The sequence below is a fragment of the Octopus sinensis genome, linkage group LG4 (assembly GCF_006345805.1).
Source record: "Octopus sinensis linkage group LG4, ASM634580v1, whole genome shotgun sequence".
Classification (NCBI taxonomy): domain Eukaryota; kingdom Metazoa; phylum Mollusca; class Cephalopoda; order Octopoda; family Octopodidae; genus Octopus; species Octopus sinensis.
Genome location: NC_043000.1, coordinates 34060675 through 34080604, shown reverse-complemented (window position 1 = coordinate 34080604; position 19930 = coordinate 34060675). Strand labels below are relative to the sequence as shown.

Sequence of the window (19930 nt, the reverse complement as noted above, 5' to 3'; positions counted from 1 at the left end):
TTTTTTTTCTTTTTCTATTCAACCTGAAGTCAAAATAGTTGCGATGTCCTCATTCGAACCCTCTCCCATCTTCTTTCTGTACGACTGATGTTGTTCTTCTTCTTACTGTTGTTGTTTTTATTGTTCATGAATTTTCTAAGTGGGTCATGGAAGAGAAACTTTTTTTTTCTGTTTGTCTTTTCTTTCTTTCTTTCTTTTTTTCTCTGTCTTTCTTTCAGTTTTCGTTTGTATTTTGGGTGGGGCTCACACATTCTGGAAAATGAAAGAATAAAACATGAACATTAAAATTGGAAAATAGGAAAATATGAATGCAATTGTTAGTATTAACATCGTTATTATTATTATTATTATTATTATTATTATTATTATCATTCAGTAGTTTTATTTTTATAGCGTGCTTTCACTTCACTACCGAGCGCAGCTCTATGTGCCTTAGGTATGTGCTGTGATTTGTTGTGATGCTCTGATGTTTATTGTATGGAAAGTGTTCTGCGTAGGATGTGTGCAGTGCCTAGTAGTGCAATTTTCTGTATGTTATATGTGTTCGTAAGTCCTGGTGTTTTTGTTATGTATTTGTCTGAATATTTTTTTATCATGCCTAATGCACCTACTATGATAGGAATTGTTTCTGTTTTTAGATTCCCCATTCTGATTACCTTATTATTATTATTATTATTATTATTATTATTATTATTATTATGTGTTCAATTTGTTGAATATGAATAACATTCGTTTGTAAATGAGGCATTTGCTAGACATAGAATGAATGTGAAAATAAGTTTAGCGTGCTTGCTTTCTGACTCTGTGTTTGTGTGTGTGTGTGTGCGCGCCCTATTCCAAAATTTATCCTCATCTCTAAAGTTGATTACTCCACAGTCTTAACTTCTGTATGGGACACACACACACATAAGCACACTCATATACATATATACACACACATATACATACATACATACATAAACACACACACACACACACATACACACACACACATACACATATATATAAGGGTGACAAATTGAATATTAATTTAACTAATATCAATTTAAAACCAGTGGTCTAGCGTATTAAAATCTGAAGATTCAGAAAAATTATATTAATTGTATGTATGTAATATATATATATATGTATATATATATATATATATATATATATATATGTATGTAGTGTGTGTGTGTGTGTGTGTGGTGTGTGTGTGTGTGTGCGTGTATGTTTGTGCGCGCGCGCCCTATTCCAAGATTTATCCACAGATTTTTAACTTCTATGAAAGAGTCTCACTGTGGCACTGTTTCACTTTTACAACAATGGATGGCAAAGCACCATAACATCACACTCTGCTCCAATACTTATGCACCAAACCTCTTTCAGACCGGCAATCAACCAGTAAAAAAAATATTTTCTGATTTAAAGTAGTTTCATTGTTATACATCACACCTTTTTCCTCTCTCTCTCTCTTTCTCTCTCTCTTTCTCTTTCTCCCTCTCCAGTGCTTATTTTAAGTCTGGAACATATTTTATCAGTTTCTTTCTTGCCGAACCGCTAGGTTATAGGGGACGTAAAGAAACCAACACTGGTTGTCAAGCAGTAGTAGTGGTGGGGTGCGGGTGGCAAACACACTCGCATAAGCACACACGCATATACATATACAGACATGTATACATACATACATACATACATACATACATACATACATACATACATACATACATACATACACACATGCATACATACACCATATATATATATATTCTTTTTTCTTTTTCTTTGTTTCAATCATTTGACTGTGGCTATGCTGCAGTGCCGCCTTTAGTCGAATAAATCGACCTCAGGACTTATTCTTTGTAAGCCTAGTACTTACACTATCGGTCCCTTTTTGTTGAATCGCTAAGTTGCAAGGATGTAAACACACCAACATCGGTTGTGAAGCGACGGTTGGGACAAACACAGACAACAAATACATACATATATATATACATATATATATATATATATATATATATATATATATATATAGATATATATATATATTATATTATATATATACGACGGGATTCTTTCAGTTTCCGTCTACCAAATCCACTCCAAGGCTTTTGTGGCCCGAGGCTATAGTAGAAGACACTTGCCCAAAATGCCACGCAGTAGGACTGAATCCAGAACCACACTACTTACCACACAGCTACACCTGCGCCTATATATATATATAATATATATATATATATATATATATATATATAGAGAGAGAGAGAGAGAGAGAGAGAGAGAGAGAGAGAGAACAAGTGAATTCGTATTCCCTCACTTGTCTATATAAATGTGGATATGCTGATTAGCTTCTGTATGCCCCGATGTCGCCTGGTCGGAAATATGGAGGGTAAGATTTCCTAGCATTTCTAGATTTATTTACCGGAATATTATGTTGATAAAGGAAATGAATCTTTGATTCTAATCCAGAAACGTACGTCCATAATTGACCGTGGACTGTTTGATTTCGTTATATATATATATATATATATATATATATATATATATAATATATATATATTGTAAAGTAAAGACCCCCTTCGGTCATGAATGAGCAAGGGATTGCACCTAGAAAGCTACCCCCACCCCACGAGGCACAAGTCCGTGCAAGGGCATCATAACTCATTCTGCTGAGATATATCCAATTGTCAGTGGTTTGTCTGGTATTTCTTGAAGGAATTTATCCCTGTACCATTTGAACGTTATGGGGTCTTTTCTCCTTTGACTTCTATCCCGATGTTTGGTTGAATAGGGCAGGACCAGCTGGAGTGAAAAACTGGGCCGCATTCTGGTGATGTAATGTGAGTTTGATTCTTGTAGGGGCGCATAGTTCCGGGGGTCAAATCTTGGATGACTCGTAAACTTGGAATCAGTATCATTTAGACTGTGATTTCTGGAATATTCCCCACGTTGTACAAATGATATTGGCGTTTAAGACTGAAGCGATCCCAACAGTGATAACCTGTCATACCATCATCATCATCGTTTAACGTCCGTTTTCCGCGCTAGCACGGGTTGGACGGTTCGACAGGGGTCTGGGAAGCCAGGGGCTGCACCAGGCTCCAGTCTGATCTGGCATTGTTTCTACAGCTGGATGCCCTTCCTAACGCTAACCACTCCGCGAGTGTAGTGGGTGCTTTTTACGTGCCACTGGCACAGGTGCCAGGGGAGTCTGGCATCGGCCATGATCGGTTGGTGCTTTTAACGTGCCACCGGCACATATTTATTTATACTTTGTGATCGATCTTTGAAGGCTTCATTTTCCGTAACCTTTTTTTAATTTTTTTTTATTTTGCTTATAAAGTTCATAAACGGGCAGCAGTAGGTGTGGCCAGGAAAATGTAGAGAAGAATGTCGGTATCAGAATCTCTGAACTGGAAAGTTCTCAGGCTTCATGAGAACTTTCTACGGGCCATATTGATTCTATTAATGATGTGTGCGCTCTAGTTTAGGCCGTTGTCCATACTTACACTTAAGTCTCTCACGCTATTTGAAACTACGACAACCTTATCCAAGAGAAGAGAATATGACGATTTAAGTATATTCTGTTTTCTGAAATGGATGAGAAAGTACATTTTGTTTTGTGGGTAATTTAGTTGTTATTTCTAGCAAGTCAGAATAGAGCCTCCCCTCCCATTTGCTCCGTTGAAACAATCCCTCACTGCACTCCACTTACGTTTCTGTCTGTTTATATTTTCTTGAACCACATTTTCACTAAAAACAACATTTTTACTCTTGGTTTCTTGCGCTTTATAATTTGTGTGTGCGCGCGCGCGTCGTTGTGTAAACGTTCGTAAGCAGAAGTATGTGTGTAAATGTGTGAGTGTCTGTGTATTTTTGTGTGTGCTAGTGATCGTGTGTGTGTGTGTATGTGTGTGTATTTATGTATGTGTGCACAAATGTTATTTTTGTTAGTTCTTGTAATCACGTGTTGCTAAAACGTGTTGAGAGAATAATAGCAGCGGCGGCGGGAGTGGGGCGGGGGTGGTGGTGGTGGCAGTAGGGCGGCATAATAGCAGTGGGGTGGATGAAGGGGTGGTAGGGTGGAATAATCGCAGTTTTTCAAGCCATTCAGTCGATTCGTTGAGACCAACAAACCTGATCCGTTGTTAAACATTGACGACAATCTTACAGCGGTGGTGGCTTTAATTGTAAACGTAGTGGGACGAAAATAGCATTGAATAAACAAACACACACACACACACACACACACACACGCATGCATATATTTATACACACACACACACACAAACACACACAAACACCCACATCTACACATACACAAAAGCTGTACATTAACTTTGTGCATTCTGTTCGGCCTCGTTATGTCATTCATATAGTTTTTATTGGGCTTTCTGCACACACACACACACACACACACATATGTATGCATAAATGAATGTACGTATATGTGTGTATGTATGTGTGTGCGTGCGTGAGAGCAAGAGGAAGAGAGAGAGGAAGAAAGAAAGAGTGAGTGTGCGTGTGTGTGTTTGTGTATGTGTGTGTGTGTGTGTATGTGTGTGTGTGTGTGCCTGTGTGTGTGTGTGTTTGTATGTGTGTGCTCTGCATATTCAACTTTTTGTCTGAAGGAGGAATGGTGATGATTATTCAACTGTGCGGAATCTCCAAGACTGTTGGGGGGAATTTATAAGCAGAACCCAACCGGAATCAAAATGTTTAGGCTGAGAGAAGAAAGAAAGAGAGAGAGAGAGAGAGAGAGAGAGAGATAGAGAGAGAGAGAGAGACATACAGACAGACATATACACAAAAGCGTTGTAACAACAGCAATAATTAGAATAATAATTGCATAAAGAGACTCAGATATTGATGAAGGTAAGAGTGTCTGTGTGTGTGCCAACAAAAATTATTATACTCTAGTCTACACATGTACGGAATAGATCTATGTTCAGCTAATGTTGTTTTATGTGTTTAGGAACACTTATCTTTAATTGCATGCCTTTGTATGACATATGTATATACACACACATATACAGACACATAAATATGCATATATACATATTTATTTACACTTAAACCCACATGTGTATACATGTATATATATATATATATATGTATATATATATGTATATATATATATGTATATATATGTACATGTATATATATATATATGTATATATGTATATATATATATATATATAATATATATATATATATATAGATATGTATATATGTATAATATATATATGTATATATATGTACATGTATGTATATATATATATATATATATATATATATATATATATATATATATATATATATACATGTATACATATATATATATATATATATATAATATATATATATATATATATACATGTATACATATATATGTGTGTTTAAGCGTAAATAGATAAATATAATATAATAATAATAATAATATAATAATAATATAATAATAATAATAATAATAATAATAATAATTTCTACTATAGAAACAAGCCCTGATATTTTGGGGGAGGGGGGGCAGTCGATTAGATTGACCGCAGTACGCAACTGGTACTTAATTTATCGACCCCGAACAGATAAAAGGCAAAGTCAACCTCGGCGGAATTTGAACTCAGAACGTAACGACGGGCGAAATACCGCTAAGCATTCCGTCCAGCGTGCTAACGATTTTGCCAACTCACCGCCTTAATAATAATTATCCTTTCTACTATATGCACAAGGCCTGAAATTTTGTGGGAAGGGTGTAGACGATTTCATCGATCCCAGTGTTCAACTGATACTTAATTTATCGACTCCGAAAGGATGAAAGGTAAAGTCGACCCCGGCAGCATTTGAACCCAGAACGTAACGACGGGTCAAATGCCACAAAGCATTTTTCCCGGTGTGCAAACGATTCTGCCAGTTCACCGCCTTAATAATAATAATGATAATGATAGTAATAATAATAATAATAATAATAATAATAATAATAATAATAATAATAATAATAATAATAAGGATAAAGACGAGTTTATATTAAAGTTGCTATGCGGATTTCACCATTATTTTTGTTTGCAGCCCTGCAACACAATTTCCAAAAAGCATGTAGATGCTCAACCACAATCGCTCCTCAGGGGACGCTTCATTTTATCAAGTTACAGTAACTATGGCAGTTGGTACGCATTTTTGACTGGCGCAGAAACTGCAGGAGCTAACCAGTGGTTTTGCATGCTCTTCTAAATCCATTGCAGTGTTAGAAACCCTTCTGCATCATCAGCCGGTAGCTGAGGGTTTCAAGCATTTCGCCCCTTAGTCTATACGCTTCACCTGAGTAGGGAACTGAGGGCTAAATTAACATTGAGAGTGGAAGGGAAAATGAATATATTTCATGCGAAGGCCGCTGACTGTCCTTGAATGAGAACTTCAGATTTGCTATTAACCTCTAAGTCTTATTTTTGCACTAGAGTAATTTGTGTGCTCGCTTGAGTAGACGCAATATTGGTCTGTGAAGTCGCTGGTCATAAGTTCGAAATGGCCGTTAGTATAATATTGTGTCATAGAATCAGTTATGGATAATTCCATGTGACATTCGTGGGAGACAGGAAACAAGAGCTAAACATTGACCCCTTGGATGTTACGATTGTTAAAAGTATTGATGTGACGTGTTAGGAGACACGGCAAAAAAGAAAGTAAAAACGAGGCAATACAAAAAAAGAAAAGAAGGCGAAACCTCCAGTCTTGGGACGAGAGAAATACATTCGTAGTATTGTTGACATGAAAGAATAAGTTTGGTGATTTGAAGTAAGATTGCATAAATTATGTTAAATACATGCGAACCAATGTTAAATGTTACGAAAAAGAATTGCTATTCCCATACAAAGAAACATTCATACAATTAAAGATAAGTATTTCTAAACATGTAAAACACACACGTTCGTGTGTGTGTGTGTGTGTATACAAAAGAAACTAAACTAAAGTGAAGGGACTCACCTAGTAATTTTGATATTGTTGCCCTGAAAGCAAGAAATCTTTGGTTGAGTTGTCTCAAGAGCTACTCGCTGATATCAGCAGCAATGGCGACTGGCGTTGTGCAAATCTTTGCTGCATCGAAAGAACGGCGCTGTAGCTTGTTTGCAGACGAGTGCTTTGGTTTTCTAACCTCTCCTTTAGATTGGTTAGTGTCTGTAGAAGCATCTGTTTCCGGTGCATGATCACGTGTTTTTGTAATTTCCTTTTCTCTTGCACTCGGATCTTTTCGGCTTCTTTCGCCTCACGAATTTTTTGCTCCACAAGTTGTTTCTCTTGGCGAAGTTTGTTGACTTTCTCTTCAAGACTGCATCTTATCTCGTTGAGAGATCGACGCGGCACAGCACCGGTGACACATCCATCGTCGTCGACCACAACTTTAGCTATACTGTCTTTCTCATTTCCAGTAGGCTTTACGTATTGGTTTTTGCCGACAAGACTGGATACTTTTTCCGATTCTTCCAATGCCAACAGCTCATCGTCATCAGAGCAGCAATCGGTAGATTGGAGAACCTTTATTGTCGATTCGTCCAAAGTTGCAACCACTTCGTCATCAGTTAAATCGTCACGGAAAAGATCCATAAGCTCGCTCTCTTCGGCTAATTCAGACCGAATCTCGGATTCCTCGTCTTCCGTTTTGTTGTTGTCATCGGATAAATCTCTGCTCCTTCGCCCAGTTTGGACTGTAGCATTAATGTCTCCTTGTTCTGAAATATTTTCAAAAGCCTTGTCTAAATCAGATGAGGGACTGTCGAAGGCTAAACTCGAATAGCCAGTGTCTGTTTCCCGTATATCAGTCAACTCAGAGCTGAGAGTTGATGAAACTAATGAGCCTTCCAGGTCGTTGCTAATGGCGTCGGCTGCAACGCTTTCATCACAGCTGTCGTCATGGCAACAACTGAATTCTGAGCAAGTGCTCCTCCGTTTATCGCGACGAGAGTCGTCGGTTAATAAGTCTTGAATGGAAAGGTAACTCTCGTTCCGCAGCTGTTGGAGGTCTCCTTCCAGCAAATTCTCCAGTGTTTCTTCATATTCGAAGCTGATTCGATGGTCAAAGTATCCGTCGTCTTCTTCTTCTGTAATCGACCCATTCTTGTCTCCGATTGGTGATTGTTCATCACTGTCCGACAAGTAATAACCACGTGGACGGCCGTTGCCAATTGCGGCGTTTAAGTTGGTCAGTACGAACTTTCGTGTCCAGCTGCGGTCAGAGCGTACTCGACATCCTTTATTTTCTTGAAGTCGCCGGAAATCAGCGTTGGCGGCCGGATGTGAATATCGGCCCTTAGTAATATGTGGCGACACTAGGGGCGAATGAGAGGTAAGTGAGGATGAGGAAGACGAGTAAGTTGGTGAAGTGGATGGTGTCGGTCTTGGTGAAGGTAACCAAGGATTGGTCCGGATGCGAGATCGTGTCTTCGGAATGTTCTGCTTGTCGCTAGAAGCCGAGCTACAGCCACTGGTGCTGCTATTCTCATCGTTATCTGTACTTTCAGCATCTTGTGATGATGATGACGAAGATGACGCCATAATCTGTGAAATGTGTTTGTCGCAACAAACGCATTTGTTGTCACCAGGTGCTCCTTTGATGTTGACATTAAAGTTCACAACATCTATGCAGTCTATAGCATGGCAATTGTTCTCAGTTTTGTTTGTACTGCCATTGCCTACATTATTTGTTGGCGTTATTGATGCTGTTGTTGTGGTAGTTGTTGAACTGGTGTGGTTCCCATTACTGGTGCCACTACTAACACTGCCGCTGTTTTCGATTCCACTTCGGAAGCAGACATTTTTCACAATATCAATGTCACCTTTTGCATTCATATCAGGGGACATTTCTGGACTAAAACTATTGCAGTTGCGGTCGTACTGTTGTGCTTCATTGTTCAGTACTTGAAAAGACGGTTGTTTTTTCTTCCTGGCCCTCATTCGGGGCAAGGAGCTGACCATTAGCTGACGGAGCTTCATCTTGAATCCAAAAGTAACGGCTTCCTAAACCAGCATCAGTTAACCCCTGAAAGAGATAGAAAAAGAAAGACAATGAAAGTTAAGAAAAACAGTTTAAAGAAGAGTAATATTGTCTTCACAAATTATAATAAAAAAATATATTAAAAAATTGAGGAACTTTTAATGGAACTAATTTGAGATAAAAATCGAAAAAAAGTTATTTTTTAAAATACGCTGTAAAAATAAAATAAAAGAAATTTTTAGGTTTGTAATCGAAGAATGAAAATATCAGAAGACCATGTGATAGAGAAAATATATAAAATTGGAGAATATGATGTTGTGGATCGTGATTGCTAGCGGTTATAACGGGAATTGTGTAAGTTTTATAGCCTTCGTGACACAAAAGCACGAGTAACTTCGCTAGAAACAAAACAAAATGCATTGAAAAAGAAGTGAAAAACAATTTGATAAATTCTTTTCTGTTTCCATTATTTTCGCTAATTATCTCTACATTTATATGAAGAATGGAATCCATTAGTAACATCTCGTGACTTTGAAATCTCTCTCAGAATTTTGTTGAAGTAATTAAGTCACAAGATACAGCCTGTCGCCTTTACAAGTTACATAACCGCATTCATTTGTAAAAAAACTAGTTAACGCATAAGTGTTCATCTTTCTCCTTGAACAATGATGATGATGATGATGATCATTATCATCATCATCATCATCACTACCACTGTGATCAACATCGTCATCATTTTATTGATATGACGCCAAACAAGTTCTATGCATGTGCGTTTGTGTGTGCATGTGTGTGTTTGTCCGTGCAGGGTATGGAGTGTGAAAGTCTAACGTCATACCCTTTATGGCTTTAAATACACTCTTCCCACTTTGTTATTCAACCATCCATTTTATATGACCATCACTTTCAACATATACATACATTGAGCAAAGCCTACAAGAATTAGCTAACAAATCTGCCTTAAATCACAGCTCGCCGCCATTAAAAAAGATACATAAAATAACGTTGGCCTAGATACACTATGCCTGAACAAAAGACATGATGGTCATACATGGAATGTCTTTATTCAAAAGGATTCCCAGTCACAACTGCATTGCTATTAAACATCATAAATTTTTCACGTACTCCACCCCAACCCTCGTTTGAAGTCTTCCCCAAAACGTGACAATCCTTTTCTCTTCTCCGACCGAATTCCCTCGGCCATCCCTTTTCTCGAGGTCTTTTGGCATCCTGAAGCAAGGAGCAAGGTCCGAGATCGCTGCAGAAAGAAATACAATGGAGATGCTCACAAGAAGTTGAAATGCTGGACGAAGACTACTACTACTACTACTACTACTACTACTACCACCACCACCTCCACCACCATTAGCGCCTTAAACAGTCAGAGTACTGAACCAATGTCAGCCTATGTCCTGCTAGTTCAACTATTGATCGCATAACACACATTAATACCTTGATTCAAGCTCCTTACCACCCAGCTAACAATCTCATCATCATCGTTTAACGTCCACTTTTCCATGATTGTGAGGGTCGAACGGAGTTAATTGAAGCAGGTTTTCAACGGCCAGATGCCCTTCACCTATTTCGAAGTGAGGTAATATTTCCACATGACCAAACATGTCCTTGCAGAACATCAGGGAGGAATGGCATTGATTGTACGACAAAGATATGTATACAAGCAACGTTTGCACTTATACCGTTTCAAACTGAGGCAGCTCTTTGTCTCATAAAGTAGCGGTTTGACAAATAGAGATCGGTAAAATATGTAGAAAGACTTAAAAACAAGGACTTCATCGGCATTAGGCTCTTGTGACATTGTCGGTCTTGGATGAATGGAGATATCGTGGATAAGAAAGAATTATGTTTGGGAGAAGATAGTTCCTCTGGTGTTGATGCCGTTATAAAATGCACGATTGGTACCCTGACGAATGGCTGGTATTAGGAAGAGCAATCGGTGGTAGAAAATATTTAATGAGTCGTAGTTTTCTGAGAAGATATCACGCTGAACACGGACTAACTCGATCTGTGAATACTCGTCCAACTCATGCTAGCGTGAGTAGAGTACGTAAATGATGCTGACTATGATGCTGACTATGATGCGTGCGTGTGTGTGTGTTAATACTGAAGCAGATAGTTTTGAGCATGCTCCTCTCTTTAATTTTTCTTCGAGTGAGGAATATATAATAGGTTCCTCCACCCTTCCTTCGCTGCTGCCGCCATCACACCTCCTTCCCTCCTCTTTCTCCTTCTCCTCCTCCTCCTCCTCTATCAGATGCTGTTTATTTACATTGCTGTCACTGCTATAAATATGACATCCGTAGGAAACTAGTTCTACCAATATTTGCGTTCAGTGGCGCGGAAAGGAAGTTATCTAAACTGGCTCACACTTTTTGATGTGGAGCGGAAAATCTGGTCCTCCTCCTATCACACACACACACACACACTGACACAAGCAAATACTTGAATTACTAAATACTATAAAGTACGTTTCTCTTCGTTGCTCATATTTCCGTAAATGCCCTCCATAACGCCTCTATACATGTCAATATACATACATACATACATACACATGCACACACGTATATATATATATATGTGTATATACATTTTGTATTGTATTCGAACACACACAAACACACACACACACACACACACACACAGACGCACACGCACACAGAGTTTGGTGCGGCTTCAGAAATTATGTTGATTTGGTTTATTTATAAATCTGTCAGCAATATTTGGTAACTAGAAATGTGTTATGTACCTGGTGGTGCTAATCACAGACACACAGACACACACACGTGTATGTGTGTGTGTGTAGGACATTGCCATGTACATATTTAGTTATGTTTGTTGCAACTTCATCAAATAACCGTCGAATGCGAACATCAACCTTAAATTCTATACCTTGTTCTCCTACAAACCATTACTACTACCCTCGCCACCACCATCGCCATTACTGCCACCGTTAGCACCATCCCTACTACCACCCCAACAATGTCATTATCACCAGCTTCGCCACCACCACCACCACCACCACCACCATCATCATCAAATCCATCATCGTCACTACCATTATCACCATCACGCTCATCACCCTCACCATTTCCGCCACCAACACCTCCCCCATCTTCATCATCACCATCATCCTCATCATCATCTCCTTTGTCAACAAAGTGTTATCATCGTCAGTGCTAGTTTTGACAGCTAAAGCTGCACTTTAGATTGATCCGGTTTAATACCCGTTGTTTTCTCGGGTATTTTTTTTATATTTCAATGATGTTTTTAACCGCTCAATGCCATTAACACTTGTCAATCATAAATATAAAACATTGAGATAAATAATAATTTCTTATAAATTTCGGCGGGGGGGGGGTTACAGCAGCATTGGTCGAGTGGTCAAAGAAGAAGACAACATATGGAAAGATCAGACGATTGCTTTTAATCTTCAGTCGAGCATTGTGTCTGTTGCCAGGACATTATCTAATTCTCCAGGGCCCAGTCTACCTAGATGTAAATGTCCTGATGTGGACACAGTCATAATGTAACGAGTCAGAACAAAAGTCTAATTAGTATAATCTATACATGTAATTAAAAGAATAATTATTGTCACTAATGATAACCATTGTCAAAGACGTGGGGAAATAATTCTGAAATTACAATTGTTTATACTTAAATGAGGGAGAGCATGGACTGGAGGGAGTATGGTCAGTGGTAAGTTAGATTAACCCTAGACGTGTTTTGGCCCTCCTTCATGTTACTCGTATTTACCAAACACGAAAATAATGAAGACAATGTACAGGGTGCCCGTGAAGTCCCAGTTATGGATGAGAATATTTAAAATAAAGACGCCGGGAAATTTCCCAGGGATGACTTCTGCATGATGAATATTTAGTTAAGTTTCCTAGCTAAAACATTTTAATTTAGGGAGTAAAAAGAAAATGTTAACCCATTAAAATTACACCCAGACGAAAGTTGATTTGATGTTAGCTTACTGTACTGTGACTGGAAAGATCAATAACCAATCTTATTGATCTTCTTACGAAAATTACAAAGTTTAGAAACCTTGCGATAAGAGAATGTGTAATCGGTTGAATCAACTCCAGCTTTATAAATGGAACTTATTTCGTATTGACAAAGTTAACCCGAAGGATTTTGGTCTTCCCAAATGCGAAGGACGAAATAATATAGTCGAGAGTCTCATTATTTCTGAGAAGGCAGGAAATTTATTGGCAGAAATACTTTAATTTTCAATTAATATGATCTGATTTTTTCTGCATTATTATTATCATTATTTTCTTGAAATAAATTTCTGTAAATTCTTTAATTTCTTCTCAAAGAACAATATCAATTTGATAAGGGGCATCGATTTTTAATTGTCATCCGACTTTTTCCATCATCCTCCAGTTTCAGAAATACTGCGAAGAGAACAACAGCGCAGCCTGATTAAGCTGTTGTAGCGGATTTATCGATTAAAGCCGGATGAAGAACAAAGTTAGCTCCAGCTAGGTTGTAGTTTAAAATGTAGAAGGATAAAACTAGCTTCTGTAAGTTTCTGTTTTGTGCGACTCTTTTTCGTTCCCGCCAAGTCACCACTCTACTTTCCTTTTTTTTTTCCATTTTTTTTTGGGGGGGGGGTTCTTTTATTTTTCCTTATTTCCTTCCGTTCGTCTAAACGAGGATTCCAGATAGTTTATGAACTGGAAAGTGCTCTGTGACCCCAAAATGATTGGAATAACACATCATTGTTGGCTTTCCAACCGACCACTCATGTTTGTAACCAACAAAGTTGTTACAACACTTCAATAGACTTCAGATCAGATTTCAAGATAGTCCTGTTTTTCTTATTTTCATTTCTTTTTCATTCATGACAATAAGATTTGATAGTATGGTACGCATAAGAGTAGCTTGGAATCAATCTATTAATGTGCTGGGTCGGAGAGTGGAGTCTGAAGGTTAGTAAAGCGGGAATAGATGATAGAAAGGTGTTTGATTTACCCCCACTCAAATATCACCAGCTTATTCAAATAAAATATCACTTACAAAAAAAAAACCCACAAAAACTAAGCGATGAAATCATTTCCTTTGTCATTAAAATTAGCGGTTGCTTTGTATCCCTAAATTTCAACGCTTTAATATTATCTCGAACCCATAAAGGTAATTTTACTTTCAACATTTTCTTTCTGATCTACATCCTTGTCAATATGTAGGGTTTCTTTTCACAAGTCACCTGCGTTTTTTTCTAAGAGATGTTCCTTTTTAAACGCTGTGACCTTTGACTTAGCGTGAAATTTCTTTTGTGTCAGTGAAAACACAGGAAAGAGGATAACATTCTCCTCACAAACACGAAACGCCTCATTGATTTCTCGGTGGTGGCGCTAGGAGTTTTAACGATGGTTATTCACATGCACCCCCATCTCTCACTCCCCCCTCTCTCTCTCTCCGCATTTATCTCTCTTCATTCATCTTTTCTAAACACACGCACTCCCCCCCTTCTTGCCATACTCCACCACTAAAAGTTGCTACCCTATTACAATATCTACTACTAAAACTACCATCATTACTACCACTAATACTACTAACAATATGGGACAACAAACCAACTTGTATGGGGTCGTACTAAACCAACTAAAAATAACAGCCAAATCTCCCTCAAATCATACCTGAACATCTTAAAAGAAGGACACAACAGGCAATGCTGTCTTAGTTATCCCCGAAAAGGATTGTCTCTAATTAGATGTTTACAAAAAGTTCATTAACAGCGGAGGAACCACTCTGAAGACATTCACTTGCTAAAAACAATACCGTAGCTCCCTCAACTCCTATGCTATTGACTTAGAATAAAATGCATAGACTACCTACCCCGTCGTCCTTCAATCATCATTACCCTCCTCCTCCTCTTCAACATCATCATCATCACTACCACCATTATCAACATCATAGTTGTCGTCGTACACGCACACATGCACACACATACACACACAAGTATGTATGTTTGTCCTCCACCACTGCTTGACACCCGGTGTTGGTCTGTTTACGCCCCCGTAACTTAGCGGTTTGGCAAAAGAAACCGATAGAATAAGTACTAGACTTAAAAAATAGTATTGGGGTCGATTCGCTCGATTAAAAACTCTTCAAGTTCGCGCCCCAGCATGGGCGCAGTTCAATGAATGAAGCAAGTGAAAGACTATGCAAAATATGTGAATACTTGGATGATGCAGTCCTCCTCATCCAAGAGAACCACCATCTAGAACCAATGAAGAACCTACACAGATCCAAGATCACCGTGACCCCCCAACGGCACAAATCCTTGAGCAATTGTAGTTTTCCAATCAATAAGCGCATGCTCAGAGGAGGGCTATTCACCCAAACCATTTCTGCCACACCCGACCGCTTTTTGATTAATTCTCTGGGGCAGAGCACTTCCCTTCCCACCCTCTCTTTCTATTCCAAGTAAAACTTTAAAATGTCGATGAGGGCTTGTCTCAAGAAGAAGGTGTTTTTCTCAATCTTTTCAGCTTCGTGCATCACAAAACCTCTCATGCCATAGCCACAAGACAATAACACCGTCTGTCCTGCCTTGTGGAAGGTGAGGCCGATCTTTACGATTGTCTTGGATGATTGTTGGATTCGAACTACTCGCTGTAACATCTGTTTCACATAAGCCCGCAGGTCAGCAATGCTTGGATACTGCATGTGCGCGTACAGTACAGTTTCGTCGCTCTGCAAACATCCCGGGTAGTCCAACCGAAGCCATACAAAAGACAGAAACGTAGACAAATAACTTGAAATAGGAATAACAAGCGCAGACGTCGTCGGGGGCCGGTGTATAAGACGGACCCCAGAATTTCTGTTACGACGTAGAAATGACCAACATACGCTGTATTAAACTGGACAGTTTGGATTTGACTCGGCAACTGGGAATATTTCACAAGATAGATGCAGATGCATGCTTCTTTAACCCGATTTATAAAGGTGACCCCCAAAGCATAAATACTGGTAACCGCCAGTTATATATGCAGATTATTGAAGGCTTTTATGTGGCGTTTAAGGTTATCTTCCATACAATCACAAATATGTTAGAATCTGGTACTAATACTCGTTTATTCCAGTGACCGAAAAGTCTATAGAAAAAAAAAGAGAATTACCTAGGAGGCCCCGAAATGGGATCGAACCCGAAGTTTGGAGCCTGCAAACCAAACTTCATAATTATTTGTCTGATCTTTCTATAAATACTTCTTTTGAAACGTAACTGTAAATTTGAATACAGAATATTCAGTATTTCATATTTTGTCGTAGTTTTCATGTTAACATGGCAAGTAATATAAGAAGGTTACTGTTCTCTAACACCAGGCTAGCGTTGATCATTGTAAACCGATGATCAAAGAATGTGCAGCCTTCACGACCCCAAACAGTGAATATCTAGGACTACAGTATCTAATGTGTACTTCCATTTTTTTCTTTTTTTTTATAGAAGATTGAGTGTGATATGAATATTTGACTGCTATTTCTGGTAGTTGGTTGTCTTATATAAGGTGTGCTTGATAAAAGGGCAAAGTTTCGTGTAGTAATTAACTGTTGTTGTCACCACGATTCCCACAGTGACACAAAGGGGGTGAGGGACTAGACACAGGAAAGGCTAGGACGAAGCAGGGTTGATAGGTGGGGTTGGGGGCTGTGTTAATAAACACACTAATGATTGCACTAAATTAGTCTGAACACACCTCAGCCACATACTTAACGCAGAAGCATATATACAGCATCTATCTATCTATCTATCTATCTATCTATCTATCTATCTATCTATCTATCTATCTATCTATCTATCTATCTATCTATCAATCTATCTATCTATTTATCTATCTATCTAGTTGGAATTTACAAAAAGAAAAAAAGGTGGGGGGGCGGTTGTGTAAACAGCAAACAGATGTATTAGTATGACGCTCGGGAAGTGAGAAAGTCTTTTACGTTTCGAGCCTACGCTCTTCTACAGAAAGGGACACAGAAATAAACAGGAAGAGAAAATAGAAAAAGGTTTGGTGGCTAGCGATCTATCATATACATACACACATACACTCGGTCGTTTCTACATACATGTATGCATATGCGATTGCCTGTACAAACAGATACATTGGCATATATATATGTGTGTGTGTACATATATATATATATATATATATTATATATATATATATATATATATATATATATCTATATATATATATATATATATATATATATATATATATACATACATATATACATACATACATATATGCATATACACACTTACCTGTTCGCAAACGCACCCATCCTGAGACGTTGACCTTTGCACATGCTGTCGCACCTCTACAAGCCTTCATTTGCAACTATACGCCTCACCTACATAAACACCCACTATTACATGCCTCCACGCACACACACACACCAATCTACACATATGCAGCACACCTGCATACATGCGCACAATCCCCTTTATGCGCACACGTTTGACGAGGACGAGGTTGCGCCTACATGGTCGTCGCTTGACTTGCTAGAAATAGCAGCCAAATCTCTCTCCCTCTCTCTTTCTCTGTCACAGCCTGTCGCTGTCTCTGTCCGTCTGTATCTGTCTGTCTCTGTCTTTGTCGCTGCCTCTCTCTCTCTCTCTCTCTCTCAGGTCACAACTGATCGACTTAAAATGTGTAGAGAGAACTACAGTTTGGTGCCCCAACCTCAGCGATTTTGTCTCGTCGTAACTATATTTATAAATGAATATTTTGTTATGAAATTTTGCAGACATATTTTTTTACCGAAGTTGCAGAGTACAATTATGTTGATAAAATTCCCAAAACAATTTTGGGCCATTTTCGTATCATTCTTTCCGCCCCCCACCGCCCCGAATTTGCTTCCTCACAATTCTAACATCTTTATTTTTAAATGACATAGATTATGCAACGCTGACCTCTCAGACAAATAAATCATTTAAAAAAAGTATAAATTCCTAAAGTTACGGAAATTGTTGTAGACAACTGCGGGGAAGGATGTAAAAGAATGACCCTTAATACTTCCAAAACAACGGGCATTCTGGCGGTTATGGTGATGAAGGTTCCAGTTGATTTTATCAACGTGTAAGTGGTTTATCCCTCTACAGGCACGCGTGCCCTTAATGAAGTTCTCAGGGAGATTCAACATGACGTGGAATATGAAAAAGCTGGCCTTTTCAATTACAGGTACAACTGATTTTTACGAACTGAGTGGACTGAAGCAAAGTGAAATAAAGTGTCTTGTTTAAGGACACAGCGCATCTCCGGAAATCAAACACAGGACCATACGATCGTGAGACGAATACCCTAACCACTAAGCCATGTGCCTTCCAAAGCAATGATCAGCATAATCATAAGGCCCACCCTCGAACAATGCTATGTCCGCAAATCCTTGAAGAATATGCGTTTTTCAGAAGTTATGAAGGAAGAAAATCGAGGGAGACTGGCACGAAACTTTAGATACAGTCGCGGCTGAACCTAACACGCACACACGCACACACACACAAACAAACAAACACACACAGACAAACAAACACACACACACACACACACGCATAAGTGAGGAGAGATGGTCATGTATTTTCATAGATGCTGGCTGTATTACATAATTAGAAGCACCACTCAGTCGAATACACAACACTCACACTTTGCCTGTGTGTGTGTGTGAACGCATGTATATGGGTGTACGCGTGTATATGCGTGTATGCGTTTATACATGTGTGTGTACGCGTGTATATGGGTGTATGCGTTTATACATGTGTGTGTACGCGTGTATATGCGTGTATGCGTTTATACATGTGTGTACGCGTGTATGCGTTTATACATGTGTGTGTGTGTGTACGCGTGTATATGGGTGTATGCGTTTATGCATTTGTATGTGTGTGTGTGTTGGGGGATAGAAAGAACATTATTTTATGTAACAAAGTACAGTTTGTTAGTTCGATGAAGTTACGACAGAGGTGCCTGTGTCTTAAGTATGAAGACTAATCGTAAAATATATCATAACAATGACATACCTGAGGAAGATATAGCAGAGCTGCGGATTTAAGGGGTTTTTGAAGGGTCATTTATTCCTGCAGGGTTCTCAGCCGAACTCTGAACTCTCTGTGAATAAATTCCATTGACTTTGTTGGCTGTAGTTCGATCCGTCTAGTGTCCCCCACTCTTGCAGACATACAATGATAGGGGACGCGAAGGGGTCACGCATTTTCAACGAGGGACACCTTTTGTTGTAATTTGTTGTTGTTCTTTTCTTGTTTTTGTTGAAGTAAATAACAAACTTCCCTATAGTAGAAGTATTCTCTTCATGCTTGTTGTTGTTGTCGCTGTTGTTGTTGTTGTTGTTGTTGTTGCCAACGCTGGAGCGACATGCTACACCGACGACGCCGCCCTCAACAAATGACAACCTCACTTGTTGCTACTACTTTATCAATTAAACTGCTCTGAGTCACGTGAAAGAAACAAGTTCTCGCCTAACCTCCGAACCTTCATTCATCTAGCTCTCCCCGCCCCCTCCCCCACCCATTCAATCCCACAATCCCCCCATCCCAGTTGCTTTGTTATTGTGTCTTTTTTTTTGTATTTTGCTTGTTGGCGGCATTTATTTTAATTTGTTTTTCATTGTAAATCACAAACCGGGTCCTCTCACATAGATCTTCTTTAATAAGAGCTTTAAACAATTGAAAGGGATCTTCGTCGATGCCGACGACAGCATTTAGTTGTTTCATCCATTCGACTCATTGAATAATTAGCATGTAGGTGGCTGAGTATCTCACAAACAAGTGACCTTTTAACGTAATTTTCAAACAGTGGATCATATGGCTGGGCCTTGAAATTGCAGGGAGAATCTACCCTACGGGTTTCCGTACAGTTTCCAGCAACTCCGTCTAACTCACTAAGATTGGCCCTGGAGACTAGCAATAAGACAATGCGGGCAAATATG

The 19930-nt window shown here is 38.8% G+C and overlaps 1 protein-coding gene across 3 annotated transcripts in view; it reads right to left on the bottom strand.

The window, feature by feature from the left end:
• The window catches only part of LOC115211002, a 333205-nt gene continuing 313275 nt past the window's right edge, over positions 1-19930 (bottom strand). For 2 of the 3 annotated variants that reach the window (XM_029779841.2, XM_029779843.2), the window contains 2 exons: positions 6958-9007; positions 1-252 (listed from right to left, as the gene is read on the bottom strand). In XM_029779841.2, the coding sequence (XP_029635701.1) occupies positions 7012-8961 (1950 nt within the window). In that variant the 5' untranslated portion in view covers positions 8962-9007 and the 3' untranslated portion in view covers positions 1-252; positions 6958-7011. Of the gene's footprint in view, positions 253-6957; positions 9008-19004; positions 19386-19930 lie in introns of those variants that run through there. The other variant, XM_029779842.2, reaches the window with a different exon arrangement.